General features: G+C 45.8%; 2 protein-coding genes across 4 annotated transcripts; one reads left to right on the top strand and one right to left on the bottom strand.

The window, feature by feature from the left end:
• Positions 1-3207: 3207 nt before the first annotated feature.
• Positions 3208-4887, bottom strand: Sit1 (signaling threshold regulating transmembrane adaptor 1). 2 transcript variants are annotated; one of them, XM_015492508.2, is made up of 5 exons: positions 4689-4882; positions 4424-4559; positions 4281-4339; positions 4108-4169; positions 3208-4017 (listed from the first exon to the last, which is right to left on the bottom strand). In XM_015492508.2, the coding sequence occupies exons 1-5, from the start codon at positions 4753-4755 to the stop codon at positions 3784-3786; spliced, it is 558 nt and encodes a 185-aa protein (XP_015347994.1). In that variant the 5' UTR covers positions 4756-4882; the 3' UTR covers positions 3208-3783. The 2 variants fall into 2 exon arrangements, with proteins under 2 accessions (XP_015347994.1, XP_048639364.1); XM_048783407.1 differs by having other exon boundaries at positions 3697-4030; positions 4689-4887.
• Positions 4888-10945: 6058 nt separating this feature from the next.
• On the top strand, positions 10946-13663 carry Ccdc107 (coiled-coil domain containing 107). Of its 2 annotated transcripts, none has more exons than XM_015492366.1 (6): positions 10946-11134; positions 11221-11372; positions 12921-12981; positions 13078-13168; positions 13237-13328; positions 13427-13663. In XM_015492366.1, exons 1-6 carry the CDS (start codon positions 11029-11031, stop codon positions 13639-13641), a joined length of 717 nt encoding a protein of 238 aa, XP_015347852.1. In that variant the 5' UTR covers positions 10946-11028; the 3' UTR covers positions 13642-13663. The 2 variants fall into 2 exon arrangements, with proteins under 2 accessions (XP_015347852.1, XP_015347851.1); XM_015492365.2 differs by having other exon boundaries at positions 10947-11134; positions 13237-13349.
• Positions 13664-13684: the final 21 nt, after the last annotated feature.

The following is a 13684-nucleotide window of genomic DNA, read 5'->3' as shown; positions in this document are numbered from 1 at the left end:
CTCTTCAAGGTTAGCTCTCACGATTTCCTAGCTCGCACACTCTGAGCCATCTTCAGAAACGCAGCAGCTCTCAGAACTCCACATCCTGCTGCCGGTGGCTACCCGCATCCGTTGTCCGCCCCCTAACCACCTTCCCTCCTACGCAGCCCAGCTGCCTGTTCTTACTGCGACCTGGGCGTCTCCTGGGGAGGCCCAGGTTGTGATCCTCTGAAGTCTAGGGACCCAAGGGCATTTTGTTTCTAGTGAGGGTGTCCCCTTCTCATTGTGACCATCCGGCCAGTCGAGAATCAAGCGCAGGGTTCCCTGCTCTGTGGTTTTCTTTGGGACTCATACTGAAGTGGGAAGGAGTGAAGCTTTGAAGTGAAAACCTCAGCTTCCCCTTTCTTCTGCCCCTCAAACCCCAGGTCTGTCAAGCTGGACAACGTCTACAGAGGCCCTAGAAGGAGATGGCCTACAGCTCAGACTCAACGTGATTCTTACCCCTGAGCCTGAGGTGGTTGGAGCTTTTGCCAGAGTGAGGGATGGATCATAGATGGGCTACAGGAAAGGTGGAAGAGACCCCGCTACTGGAGTGCAAGAACTAAGCAGTGTGCGAGAGACTGTGTTGTTACCAGGGCAACGAAGCTGACTACCTGGACCCATTCGGAGCTAGGTTGTATTATTGTGGTAGAGATTGAGAGGGGGGGTTGTTTCGAGTGCTAACCGGAAAGATAGAGGATGTGATAGATGGTGGCTCTCCATCTCCTCCCTACTGGGGATTGAAGGAGGACCTTGCACATGCTAGGCCAGTGTTCTATCACTGAGCTACATACCCAGCAGCTTTTTTTTTTTTTTTTTTTTTTTTTGGTATTGGGGTTGAACTCAGGGGTACTCAACCACTGAGCAATATTCACATTCCCAGCCTTATTTTGTATTTTATTTAGAGGCAGGGTCTCACTGAGTTGCTTAGCACTTCGCCGTGACGAGGCAGGCTTTGAACTCACAATCCTCCTGTCTCAGCCTCCTGAGCCGGTGGGATTACAGGTGTGCGCCACCCCTCCCGACACCAGGAGCCCTTTTTAATTTTTTTTTTTTTAATTGTATGCCAGGACCTTGCTAAGTTGCCCAGGCTGACCTCAAACTTGAGATCTTCCTGCCTCAGCTTCCCCAATAGCTGGGATCATACACATGTGTCATCACTCCCACCCTAAGCATATAAAATCTATCACCTTCTCTCCATCCCCACTGCTACTGCCACCAATTTCTCTCAAAGTTTGTAACATCTTCCTAAAAGCTTCCTGGCTTCAGTGCTGCAGACCTCCAGATCTACACAGAAGCCAGGGGAGTTAGTGCCTCTCTACCATATCTGTGTTCATCCCTTGCTTTAAACCCTCAGTGACTCCCCTCTACCTCATCTCCAGGATAAAGTCCAAACTTCTTGGTGTGGTTTATAGGCCCCATGTGATCTGGCTTCTGTCTCCCACCAGCCTTATATTACCATTTCCCCTTTCATATCCCTCCAGCCCTGGTGGATGAATTTCCATCAGCTCCTCCAAAGAAGCCCTTTGCCATATGGTTCCCTCTGCTCTTCTGTTGTGATTCATACTATGTATTATGTTCCTGCTTATAGTTTCAACTATAAGCTCCTCCAGAGTATTCAATTTTTCTCTTATTTTAATAATTATTGAGCACTCTCTTCTCCGTGTTTTACATTTGGTAATTCATTTAAGTCACACAACATCCTTTTAAAAATAGACATTAAGCCTGGGCGTGGTGGCACACGCCTGTAATCCCAGCAGCTCCTGAGGCTGAAACAGGAGGATCACTGGTTCAAAGCCAGCCTCAGCAACCGCGAGGTGCTAAGCAACTCAGTGAGACCCTGTCTCTAAATAAAAAACAAAATAGGGCTGGGGATGTGGCTCAGTGGTTGAGTGCCCCTGAGTTCAATCCCTAGTACACCCCCCCAAAATAAAAATAGACATCAATATCCTCTTCATCTTTTTTTTTTTTTTTTTTAAAGAGAATTTTTATTTATTTATTTAGTTTTTTGGCAGACACAACATCTTTGTTTGTATGTGGTGCTGAGGATCGAACCCCGGCTGCACGCATGCTAGGCGAGCACGCTACCGCTTGAGCCACATCCCCAGCCCCCCTCTTCATCTTGAAAACCTGAACTCAGTCTGGGCATAGTGGTAGACACGTGTAGTTCCTGCTACTCAGGAGGTTGAGGCAGGAGGATCACAAGTTCAAGACTAACGTGAGGAACTTAGCATGACCCTGTCTCAATATAAAATTTTCAAAAAGAAAGAGGCTGGGTAAGGCATGGTGACACACACTTGTAATACCAACCACTCAGGAGGCTGAGCCAGGAGGATCAAAAGTTCTAGGCCAACCTCAGCAACTTGGTAAGGCATATAAGAGAATCAGAAAGACTGTGCCTCAAAATAAAAAAATAAAAAGGGCTCAGGCCTACCATGCATGAAGCCCTAGGTTTGATCCTCATTACCGCAAAGAGAAAGAGGGGCGGGGGGAGGCGGGAATGAATGAGACTGAGGCTCAGTTGCTCAAGAACACACAGTTGGTAGTGGCAGGGGTAGAATTAGACGTTGACCTCAGATGGTCAGGCTCCGAAGCCCACGGTTCTAATGTCAATGCTAACCTGCCTATTGTGGCATTCTATATAGTACAGGAAGCTAGAGTTAAGAATAAAGCAGATGATGGGTGGAGAGGGAGGGCATATTAGATAGGGATTAAAATGAAAGTGGTAACAGGCAAAGCTGTTGCCAGGACCATAAGTGACAACTGAGAAATTGAAGTAGAATAGGATGGAGTGAACTGTTGCCATAGTGATGAAGAAAAGGCCAGAAGAAGTGTACAACAGGGGTATAGGTGAACTCATGAGGCATGAGGGGATTGATAGGGGAACTGATGGAGGAGCTAGGCCAGCAGATTGTAAGCAGGCGGTAGCACAGTTGCAGAGGTCATGGGGCTGGTGAGCTTGCTGACCCAGGGACAATGAGCTGGCCCTGAGTGCAAATCCTGGGAATGTTCTAGCAGCAGCAAGAGCAGCTGAGGAGCTGAGCTCCAGCCCTCTATCCCTAGCACCTACTTCCCTCTTGGTCCTTCTTCTGCAGCTAGGAATCCCCAGAAATGATCTGTGTGGATGGCAGCACACACCCCCACTCTTGTGGGGCCTGTTGTTTGTAGACTTCTAGGTAAAAACCGAAACACTTTTTGAAAAGTTTTATTTCAAAATATGACAGAGACAGCAGCATAGAGACAATATTGTCCTGTCAGGATTCTCAGGTTAGAAGCCAGGTTTGGGTCCCTCAGGTCATAGGTCCTAGGACCCTTCCAGCCTATGAACTCCCCAAAATGATTCTTACCCACATCCTCTCAGGTGCTTAGACCTGCCACAGTACCTACTTCCTGTGCCTGAAGAGACACTGAGGTGCAGGGTAGGCTGTGAGGGAGGGGATTGAGGGGAATCTGGTTGAACTCCGGAAGGAGAAAGAGGTGACAACCTGGGAGTGTGAGGGCTGAGAAGAACAAATAGAAAAAAGAAGTGGGGAGGGGGCCACTGTCTTTGCTTCCTCTATTCTCAGGAAGCCTTGGGCCTACCATACCCTGAGATGTCTCCCTCGCCGCTCAGATAGGAAATTCTGGGTAGGTCACCACCTGTGACTGGGTAATAGCTGGCAGTCCTTGGGTGTGGTTGGAAAACAGGCATGCCCCTGGCAGGGCAGCAAGAGTCCTTGTGACAAAGAGGTGGCAGTGCATGGCCACTGCTCCAGGCCCTCCTCCTCAGCTGGGTGCAGGCTGGCTGTTGGCATAGGCCTGATCTGGGAAGGAAGCCCGGGCTCTGCGTGTCTGGGCACACACTGAGGCATAGAGCTCTGGCTCAGGGCTGGCAGCCTGGGGCTTTGACTCGGAGTCCAGCACCACCTCTGAGTACTTGATGGGGGTCACAGGACTGGTGATCCGGCCCTGAGGAGGCCGCAGCTGCAGGCTGGTGTAGCACATCACCTCCTCTGCAGCCTGGAAATGAAGGCTGTCAGAGTTCACTGAACCCTTGGAAAAGACCCCCATGTCCTTCCCTCCCTTCTTCTTCAGCACCATCTGACTCACCCTGGTAGGACCTCCCGGGGATGGAGCCTGCTGGTCTGGTCCTGGCTCTTGAGACAGCCGTCCTTGGGCAGGGAACAGAACTCTGGTCAGCTTCTTGTTCCTCCTTCTACATACCCCCGACCCACCCACCAGGACCTGGCCCCTGTGCCTGTCCCTCCTCCGAAGCACCCTACCTGTCTGTAGATAGTGTAGGTTCCCATACAGGGGGACCTCTTCCACAGACCCTCCAGAACTGCAACACAGAATTGGGGGATAAGCGGGACTCCTTGGTAAGGAGGAACTCTAAGTTAACCCATCCCTTTTGTCCCCCACTCACCGTCCCTGCCCTGGCTGGCTCTTGCTCCGGCCACTGGTCCACTGGGACAACAGTGCAGCCAGTGAGATGAGAAGCATCAGTGTCACAGCTCCTAAGAGGGCCCACAGTCCCCAGGCCTGGGTTATGGAAGGGATTCCTGTGGATATGACAGGGTTGGGGTGGTGGGGGTTGTTACCGCCCAGCCACCTATCTCTACCTTTGCCAGCAAGTGGGACATGGAGCCACATGACCCCTCCCCCAGAAACCCCTGCCCCGCCCAGCTCACCCAATGCTAGTAGATCCGTGCAGTTGTCACCTCTGCTCATGACTGCTGATGTGAGAGTTGGGTCCATAAACACACTGCCCTGAGCTGGCCAGCCCAGCTCATGGCTGGACAGCTGCCACAGCCCCCCTTACTCCCATCCCTCCCTGGGTCTGGCCCCCACAGCTCAACATCCCCAGTACTGAGGGTGGCAAAGTTGCTGGTTTCCCGGAAGGAAGGGGGAGGGGAAGGATGATCTTGAAAGAACAAAGACCCCGCCCTGTGCCTGCACCTGCACCACTCTGCAGTTCCTGAGTTCCCTCCACACTCAGGCTGAGTCCCCTTCACCCAAGAACACCTGCAGGCCCAAATGTTCTGTGCCATGTGTAGGTGAGCCCATAAGGACCAAGGGGCAGAAGTGGCATGAGACATGACCAAAAAGGACAGGAGCCCCCATCCCATCTGCCACTTTATGTCCACTTGTTCTGTCTAACTCTGAGTCATGAATGGATGAGAATGTATTCCTTAATGAGCATGCTGTCAAGCGCAGTGGCCTTGGGGTGCCTGCAGTCTCATCACAGTCTAAGGTTGACTGAGAGAAAATATTTGCATGAGGCCCTGGGTTCCATTCCTAGCAACCTGAAAAAAATATATAATTATTGTCATTGTTATTACTACTATTATAGTGGGGGGAGAATAAGGAAGCTAGGTTCCCACCCCAACCTTTTTTTTTTTTTTTTTTGGTATTAGGGATTGAACCTAGGGTACTTTACCACTGAGCTGTGTCCCCAGACTTATTTATTTTTATTTTGAGACAAGATGCTCAGGCTGTTCTCAACCTTGGTGATCCTCTTGCCTCAACTTCCCAAATTGCTGGGATTATAGGTGTGATCCACTCTGGATCCATTTGACCCATTTCATCCAAACTGTTCCTAAGAACTCTCATTTCATTTAATTGTATTAAAGGAATTTCTGAACCAGGACTGTTCTAGCAAACTTATCTCAGTCTTTGCACTTGTTCTTTTTTCTTTTTGGTACCAGGAATTGAACTCAGGGACACTCATCCACTGAGCCACATCCCCAGCTCTAGTTTGTATTTTATTTAGAGACAAGGTCTCACTGAGTTGCTTAGTGCCTCACTTTTTGCTGAGGCTGGCTTTGAACTCGTGTTCCTCCTGTCTCAGCCTCTGGAGCTGCTGGGATTACAGGCGTGCTCCACAGCCGCTGGGTGCACTTGTTCATTTTGAGGGAGTGCCAACCCTGAATATAAATTTAAATTTAGATTCAAACTACAGTGGCCTGCCAAGGCTAGGAATAAATAGAGAAGTCCTGTCCTTTTGTTGCAGACAGGAAGGGAGTGTATTGTCTGTATAGGCCTTAAAAAATAAAATAAAATAAAATTCAGCTGTCTTTTTATTTGTTATCACCATATTTCAACAATTTTTAAAAATGTCAGTGACAAAATACTCTTCACAAAAAAATATTTTGTAAATCTTAGTTCTAAATTGTTGTAGTCACTGATAAGTTTTAATGCTATATAAGCTTCAAATAAGCATATTTTTTTGCTCCAAATTGGCACATTTTTTTAAAACATTGTAATATACATGGAAGTTTACACTCCCATGCAACCCCCCCCCCTTGGAACCCCAGGTCACTTAACCACTGAGCTAAGTCCCCAGCATTTTTTTTTTTTAGTTGTAGGACACAATACCTTTATTTTATTTATTTGTGTGGTGCTGAGGATCAAACCCAGTGCCCCATGCATGCAAGGCAAGCGCTCTACCACTGAGCCACTACCCCAGGCCACATTTTTAGTTTTTTGAGACAGTCTCACTAAATTGCCTAGGGCCTCACTAATTTGCTGAGGCTGGCCTTGAAATTGCAATCCTCCTGCCTCAGGCTCCTGAGTCACTGGGATTACAGGCTTTGGCCACCTCGCCCAGCAATCCAGAGAATTTTCACTTATGCAATAGCCCTTGACACAAGCTGACTTGTCTATGTGTGTTTAAATCTAGAATTAGTTCTTAACAGTTTGGAATTGTTCAAATTTGCTTTGAGTGCAATGTCTGTCTCCAGCCCCAAAGATAGCTACATATTTCTGTATTTAAAATAAACAATGAGCTGGGTTTAGTGGCACATGCCTGTAGTTCCAGCTACTCAGAAGGCTTAGACAGGCAGATCACTTCAGCTAGGAGTTTGAGGCAATCTGGAAAACATGGCGAATACACCATCTGAAAATAAATATATTGATTTAAAAATAAATAAAATAAACAATGAGAGGCTGGCTGACGGTAACTCAGTGGTAAAGCATGTGCTTCTTATGCTTGAAGACCTGGATTCAATCCCCAGAACAAATAAATAAATAAATAAACAAAATAAACAACTATAGCACCCTGATTGTAAAATCAAAGAAACTGAACTTGAGTTCTTATAATTCTCTCATTCTAGGTGAACTGTTGAGGTTTATTTATGTGGTATTTAAATTTTCTGGAATTCACTGTGAAATGGGACTTTTGTGAGTCTTTGCCAAATTTATTCTTATGTTTAAGATTTTCCTATTTGTATACCTGTTGCTTCACATGAAAAGAACTTTTTGAAATAATGTTTAATTAAATAATATTTAAGGGGCTGGGGATGTGGCTCAAGCAGTAGCGCGCTCGCCTGGCATGCGTGCTGCTCAGGTTCGATCCTCAGCACCACATACAAACAAAGATGTTGTGTCCGCCGAAAACTAAAAAATAAATATTAAAATTCTCTCTCTTAAAAAATAATAATAAATAATAATATTTAATATTTAATAATATTAATTAAATTTATTTTAATCAACTTCAGTGAAAGTCAACAAATCTGGTTATACTTCTATTGAATACAAATAAGATTATTTTTGACAAATTTGCCAAAGTTAAGAATCAAAAAAAGAAATCATGACCCTATTCAGCATTCCAACAGATTAATATGTGGATACAGACTGGGAGTGGTGGTACATGCCTGCAATCCCAGCAATTGGGGAGGTTGATTGCAAGTTCAAGGCCAGCCTCAGCAATTTAATGAGAACCTGTCTTAAAATAAAAATTAAAAAAGGGTTGGGGATGTGGCTCAGAGGTTAAGTGCCCCTGGATGGTTCAATCCCTAGTACCACACACACACACACACACACACACACACACAAAAAAAGAATTATAAACTCATTTTCATTTATTGTCCTGTAATATTTATTTGATTTAAAATTGTTAACTATATCTATTTTATACTGATCTGATTATATGTGGAGTTCAATAATAAAAAATGTTCACTGTTTTTTAAAAAATATTTATTTTTTAGTTATATTTCACACAATACCTTTCTTTTTATTTATATGTGGTGCTGAGGATCAAACCCAGGGCCTCCCATGTGCTAGGGGAGTGCTCTACCGTTGAGCCACAACCCCAGCCCTATCTGCATTTCTTTTCTGGCCCTTATTATTTGTTTCATTTTGTGATTATTACTGAAAGTAATTTTGTCACAGAGAATTTAATTTATTTCTTTTCTTCTTTTTTTTTTTTTTTGGTATTGGGTATTGAACTTGGGGACTTGCATATGCTTGGCAAGTGCTCTATCAGTGAACTACATCTGTAGCCCTAGAGGAAACATTTTTAAAATGATTCTTTTGATCTGGGTGTGGTGGCACACATCTGTAATCCCAGCAGCTCCGGAGGCTGAGGCAGAAGAATTGCAAGTTCAAAGCCAGCCTCAGCAATTTAGTGAAGTCCTAAGGAATTTAGCAAGACTCTGTCTAAAATAAAAAATAAAAAGGGCTGGGGTTGTGGCTCAGCTTTTAAGTGCCCCTGGGTTAAATCCCCAGTACAAAACAAAAACAAAAACAGAGATCCACTTGAAGCTAGGCATGATGGCACATTTCTGAAATTCTAGGGACCTGGGAGGCTGAGGCATCCTGGGCAGCTTAATGAGACCATGTCTCAGAAATAAAAAATAAAAAGCTCTAGGGATGTAGCTCTGTCATAAAGCACCCCTGATTTAGTCCCCAGTTCAAAAAAAAAAAATTCATTTGAGTGTAAAGTATACTAAGTATACCATTGACTCCTTATCAAAATTGATAATTTTCAGTTTTTTTTAAATTTAAAATTCCAATTTTAAAATCCTGATTGGTTAATTCTTTTGAAAGAATCAAAAGATCCAGCAACAGTGGACCTGAGTTCCTAAAGGTAACAGTCACCTGGCACTCATTTATCTCATCATAACTGGTCTCAACTGGCTATTTAGGTCAACTGAGCCAACCCACTTATATTAAGGGTTTGGACTTCCTTACTCTCCTACCCAGGCTGCCTCCAGGTAATCAATTAGACTCTGACTATTTCCCTGAGTGCAGATCTCTCCCTGCCCTGCCCTGTCCTCACTCCCTTTTGGAAAAACAAGAAGATACACCCATATTTTATTCATTTATTTGACACATATATACCTATTGTCGGCCATATGCCAAGCTCTGGAGATAGAAATGTGAAAGGAACATGTTTCTTTCTTCAGAGAACCTTTGGTCTAGTTGGGAAGATGGCCTTGTGTATCCCAGAAAATTAAAAGGCAATGTGGAATATAGAGTGGAACACCGTGCTGCCTGAAAAAGTGGAAGGCAGAAGGGTGAGCAATGGTGAGGCAGGTGGTATGGAGATAGGCAGAAAGGGTTGGAATCTCTCCTCTGCCTCTTCTTACCTGATTCATAGTTGACTTAAATTTCGGAATCCATAGTTTCTTCATCTCCCACCCCTTTGTACTAGAGATTGAACCTTAGGGTGCTCTACCATTGACTTAACATCCCCACCCCTTCTCAATTTATTTATTTATTTTTAAATTTTGAGACAGAGTCTCACCAAATTGCCTCCAACATGTGATCTTCCTGCCTCAGTCTCCTGAGTCCGCTGGAAGACTGCAGGCGTGCACCCATGCACCCAGCTTCTTTATTCTTTAAAATAGCCTAATTATATTTTTGAGGGGTGGTTGTGAACATTCATTGATTTCATTGAATTATTCATTGAATGCCTGTTAGTGCCAGGTGCTGTGCTAGGCATTGGGATAAAATAGGAAAATAGAGACGAGGTTCCTACTCTTGTGGGACTAATATTCTAGTGGTACTGAAGAAAGTAAAATTGTTGCACCAAGGAATGAATTAGAAACTGTTAAGGGTTCTGAACGAAGGGAAGGAACACACTTGAGCTCAAAACTGAAGGGTATGTAGAAGTCAACTTTGTGGCAAGGAAAGGACTATGGAATACCCGGGAGTTAGTATCATTTCAATCATTTCACTGCCTGACTTATAGTAGTAGCTGACAAGGTTTAAAATCACTAATAGCTAGGCACAGTCCTAAACTCTTTAGATTTTCCTATTTAATCATCATACAAACCCGTGAGGTGCATGCATATTACTACCTCCATTCCTCAGAGTGGAAACAGGTACGGAGAGATACTAAGTAACTTGGCTCAAGTCACCTGCTTTCGAGTTAATGAGTCGGGATTCTACTCCAGGCAGACTTCATAGCGTTTGTAGCATGGTACACAATAAATGGTGCCTGTTAATGAAAGGCCTCTACATCTGGCAGAGGGCAGAGTGGGAGGCTGTCAGAAAGAGGGAACTGCAAAAAGTGGCACAGGGAAGTGCTACCAAAACCTTTTAGTAGTCCATATTTTGGGTAACACCAACAATTTGTTGGTGCACAAAAAGCAGCCGCGCTGAGAATGAGCCCCGTGCGGTTGGTGCGCGCAAGCACGCACTGCCTGCGTTACTAGAAGAGATGACGGACGACGCCCACGCCACACGCCGCTCAGCTCCCCCGTCGCAAGCGCCGGGATCGCTTCTTGGCGGATAAGCCAGTGACTGGCGGGAAGGTCTACGTGCAAGCGCACGTGGCACTCTCTGCCGGTGGTCCGGGGACTTTCCCCTAGGCGGAAAGGTAAGGAACTAGTCCCTCGTTTGTAGCCTAGGAAACAGGCCTTCAGCACGAACTGCGGCTTTTGTTGTGCTCTGTGGCACTTTATAGCTCTACGAGAAACTTAATCTTTTGATTAGGGTGAAGAAATTGGTGATGAGGGATATAAAAGAAAGCATTTTCAAGCATAACTTTTTTAAAAAAGCTTAGGTTTCTGGGAGCATTTTGACTAATAGAATACCTAAATCGGTGGAAAATGAACTAACTTAAGAAAGCCAGGAGTTGGTCTTATGCAAATATCCTATGGTCACGCCCCACACGATTGGGAGTGGCCTCACTGGGGGATCCCGCGGGCGGGATCCGCTCGGGTCGCGTGCGCGCCTGCGCACTAGGGAGGGAGGGCAACGCGCAAAGTCTGGGCACCAAGCTTGCCCGCCTGTGGGCCAGCAATGGCCGGCGCGGTTTCGTCCTCAGGTGTGCTGGGGCTGATGCTTATATCTGCGCTGCTTGGGGTTCTCGGAGAGCCCCCCAGCTCCGACTTCGGAACACACCCAGGTACCGTGGAGGGCTGCTGGAGGGAGGCTGGGACTGCAAGGGAGGAGTCCTCGCTCTGCTGACGAGTCTCTTCTCTCCCTCCGCAGGACACCGCGCCCAGGTCAGCCTTGGGGCCTCCGAACCCCGGCGGCGGTCGCCGCCCAAAGATCAGCGCGAGCGGGACCAGGCGGGCGCGCTACCTTTGGGGGCTCTGTACACTGCAGCTGTCGTGGCTTTTGTGCTGTACAAGTGTTTGCAGGTGCGGGACGGCAGTGGGTGGGGCTTTCCAGGGCCTGAATTTCCCGTGGCGGCGCTATAGTATCAAAAACAGGACTCCGCTTCCCTTCTGTCTATAAATTGCAGTCAGTAGTTTCTTGGCTTTCCCACGTTATAGGGTTCGAAGGATCCAGACAGGTAATGGATAAGGAGGGCTCCTGGTAAATTGTAAATGAAGACCGTCACATTTACTTCTTCCACAATCCAATGAAGAGCGATCACTAAGTAAATAGTGGAGCTGGGATTTGAACCCAGCTGCTGTGTGTACTACGAAAGTGCAGTTCCTGGTGAGGATCCAGCCTTGGCAGCAGTTGATTGCTGCAGCCCCAGTGTGTCCAGAGTTCAAGACATCAGGCAGTCTCAGGTTCTCCTTGGGAAAGAGGCCCTGAAATATGAGCTGACAGTACATTTTGGTGGATTGAAACTGTTGAAATGGAAAGTAGCACCACCCAGGGCTGTATCTTTAGTCCTGATCCTATCACTCACTTGCATTAGAAAACAGGGCTGAACCAGTTTGGAGATTATATGAAACTAGAAGAGTTAGCTAGTAATCATCCCAAGTATACTTGACAGGCAAGGATGAGGATATGAATTTAATGATAAAATTTAGTAAGTTTTGGGGCTGGGATTGTAGCTTAGTGGGTGGAGCGTTTGCCTTGCATGTGTGAGGTACTGGGTTTGATCCTCAGCACCACTTAACAATAAATAAAATAAAGGTATTGTGTCCGTCTACAACTAAAAAAAAAATTAACAAGGATAGATTAATGAGTTTTATTCTTGGGCCCAAGTACAGTGAGGAGAAAACAACTTAGAACCAGCACCTATAAAAGAGGCATTACAGTTGACTATTAAGTTCATTGTGTGATGTGGCAACCCACTTCCCAAATCAGTACACTGAACAAGTTATTGTGCTCCATCTGCACTACATGCTCAGTAAAGCAACTGGAGAAAAACATGTGAATGGAGCCCTGACAGAAAAGATTTAAGATTTTATACCAGAAAAGATGGGAAGGAGGCAGGAGTGCAACCATTGTCTTCAGATTCCTGAGGGGCTATCATGTTGAAAATAAAGACATTATTTGGAAGGCTTTTGTCAGCATTATGGATATTCAAAGGAAAAATTTTTGACTTTGTGTATGAACTGATAACCAAAGCTTTATCAAACTGGAGAGGTTTGCTTATTCCTGGAGATAGTTCCACAGATAGAGCACATAGGGGGCATATTGATAGGTTGCTTCATGTCTCGGGTAAGAACCTGGACTAGAAATGAGATTCTCTAAGGTTAAAAACCCAATAGCTGGGACTGGGCTTGTGGCTCAGTGGTAAAGTGCTTGCCTAGCACATGTGAGGCACTGGGTTTGATCCTCAGCACCACAATAAAATAAAGTATTGTGTTCATTTACACCTGAGGAAAACAAATAAACAATAGCTTTCTACTGCAAATTCTCCTGTCCTTACTAGTTATGGGAGACTTAGGTGCTAGAGCAGAACTTTGTTGCTACTATATTGCCCTTTTCTTCTCCCCCTACAGGGCAAAGATGATGCTGCAGTTTTCCAAGAGGAGAAAGACAAGGAGGAATCATTGCAGTCAGGTGGGTTAAGCATAAGTCTGTCCTTGGTGGTGATGGTGAGGAGACTGGGACAGCAGAATGGTTACTTAACTTTGCTCCCCTTTTCTCCCTACACAGAGAGGCATCTGGCCCAGTTGACACAACAGCTGACCCAGACAGAGCAGCACCTGAACAATCTAATGTCCCAGCTGGACCCCCTTTTTGAGTGGTAAGAATTTGTGGCAGGTGGGAGTCATGGAGACAGTTTGGGCAGCCCCTGAGTGAGTATTTCTGCAGTGTGACTACTTTGGTTGGAGCCCAGCGGGAGCTTCTGAACATGAAGCTACAGACCATCCACCAGCTTCTACAAGACTGCAAACCAGATAAAGGTGTGGAGGTCCCAGAACCAGGTAAAGGGTTGAGAGCTGAGTCTGGTGATGGGGAGATAGTCTCTGAAACTGGAACATGCTGATCTTTCCTTTCACAGAAGCCAGCATACCTTCTCCTGAGGACTTAAGAACAGAGGAGGATGAAGAGGCTGGTGACAGTCAGGACTGGGAAGAACCCATAAATTGGAGCACAGAGACTTCCTGGGAAGTAAAGCAGGGGCTAAGGAGAAGATACAGTAAGACTGTGACAAAGGAATCCAGATACAGCTCCAGCCAGGAAGAAAGGACAACAGCTGAAGGTTTAGTAAAATAAAGTCTATCCTTTAGTAAAATAAGTCTGCTTCTGTGCACTTTTT

The sequence above is a fragment of the Marmota marmota genome, unplaced genomic scaffold (genome assembly GCF_001458135.2).
Source record: "Marmota marmota marmota unplaced genomic scaffold, marMar, whole genome shotgun sequence".
Classification (NCBI taxonomy): domain Eukaryota; kingdom Metazoa; phylum Chordata; class Mammalia; order Rodentia; family Sciuridae; genus Marmota; species Marmota marmota.
This window is presented reverse-complemented; position numbering and strand designations above follow the sequence as displayed.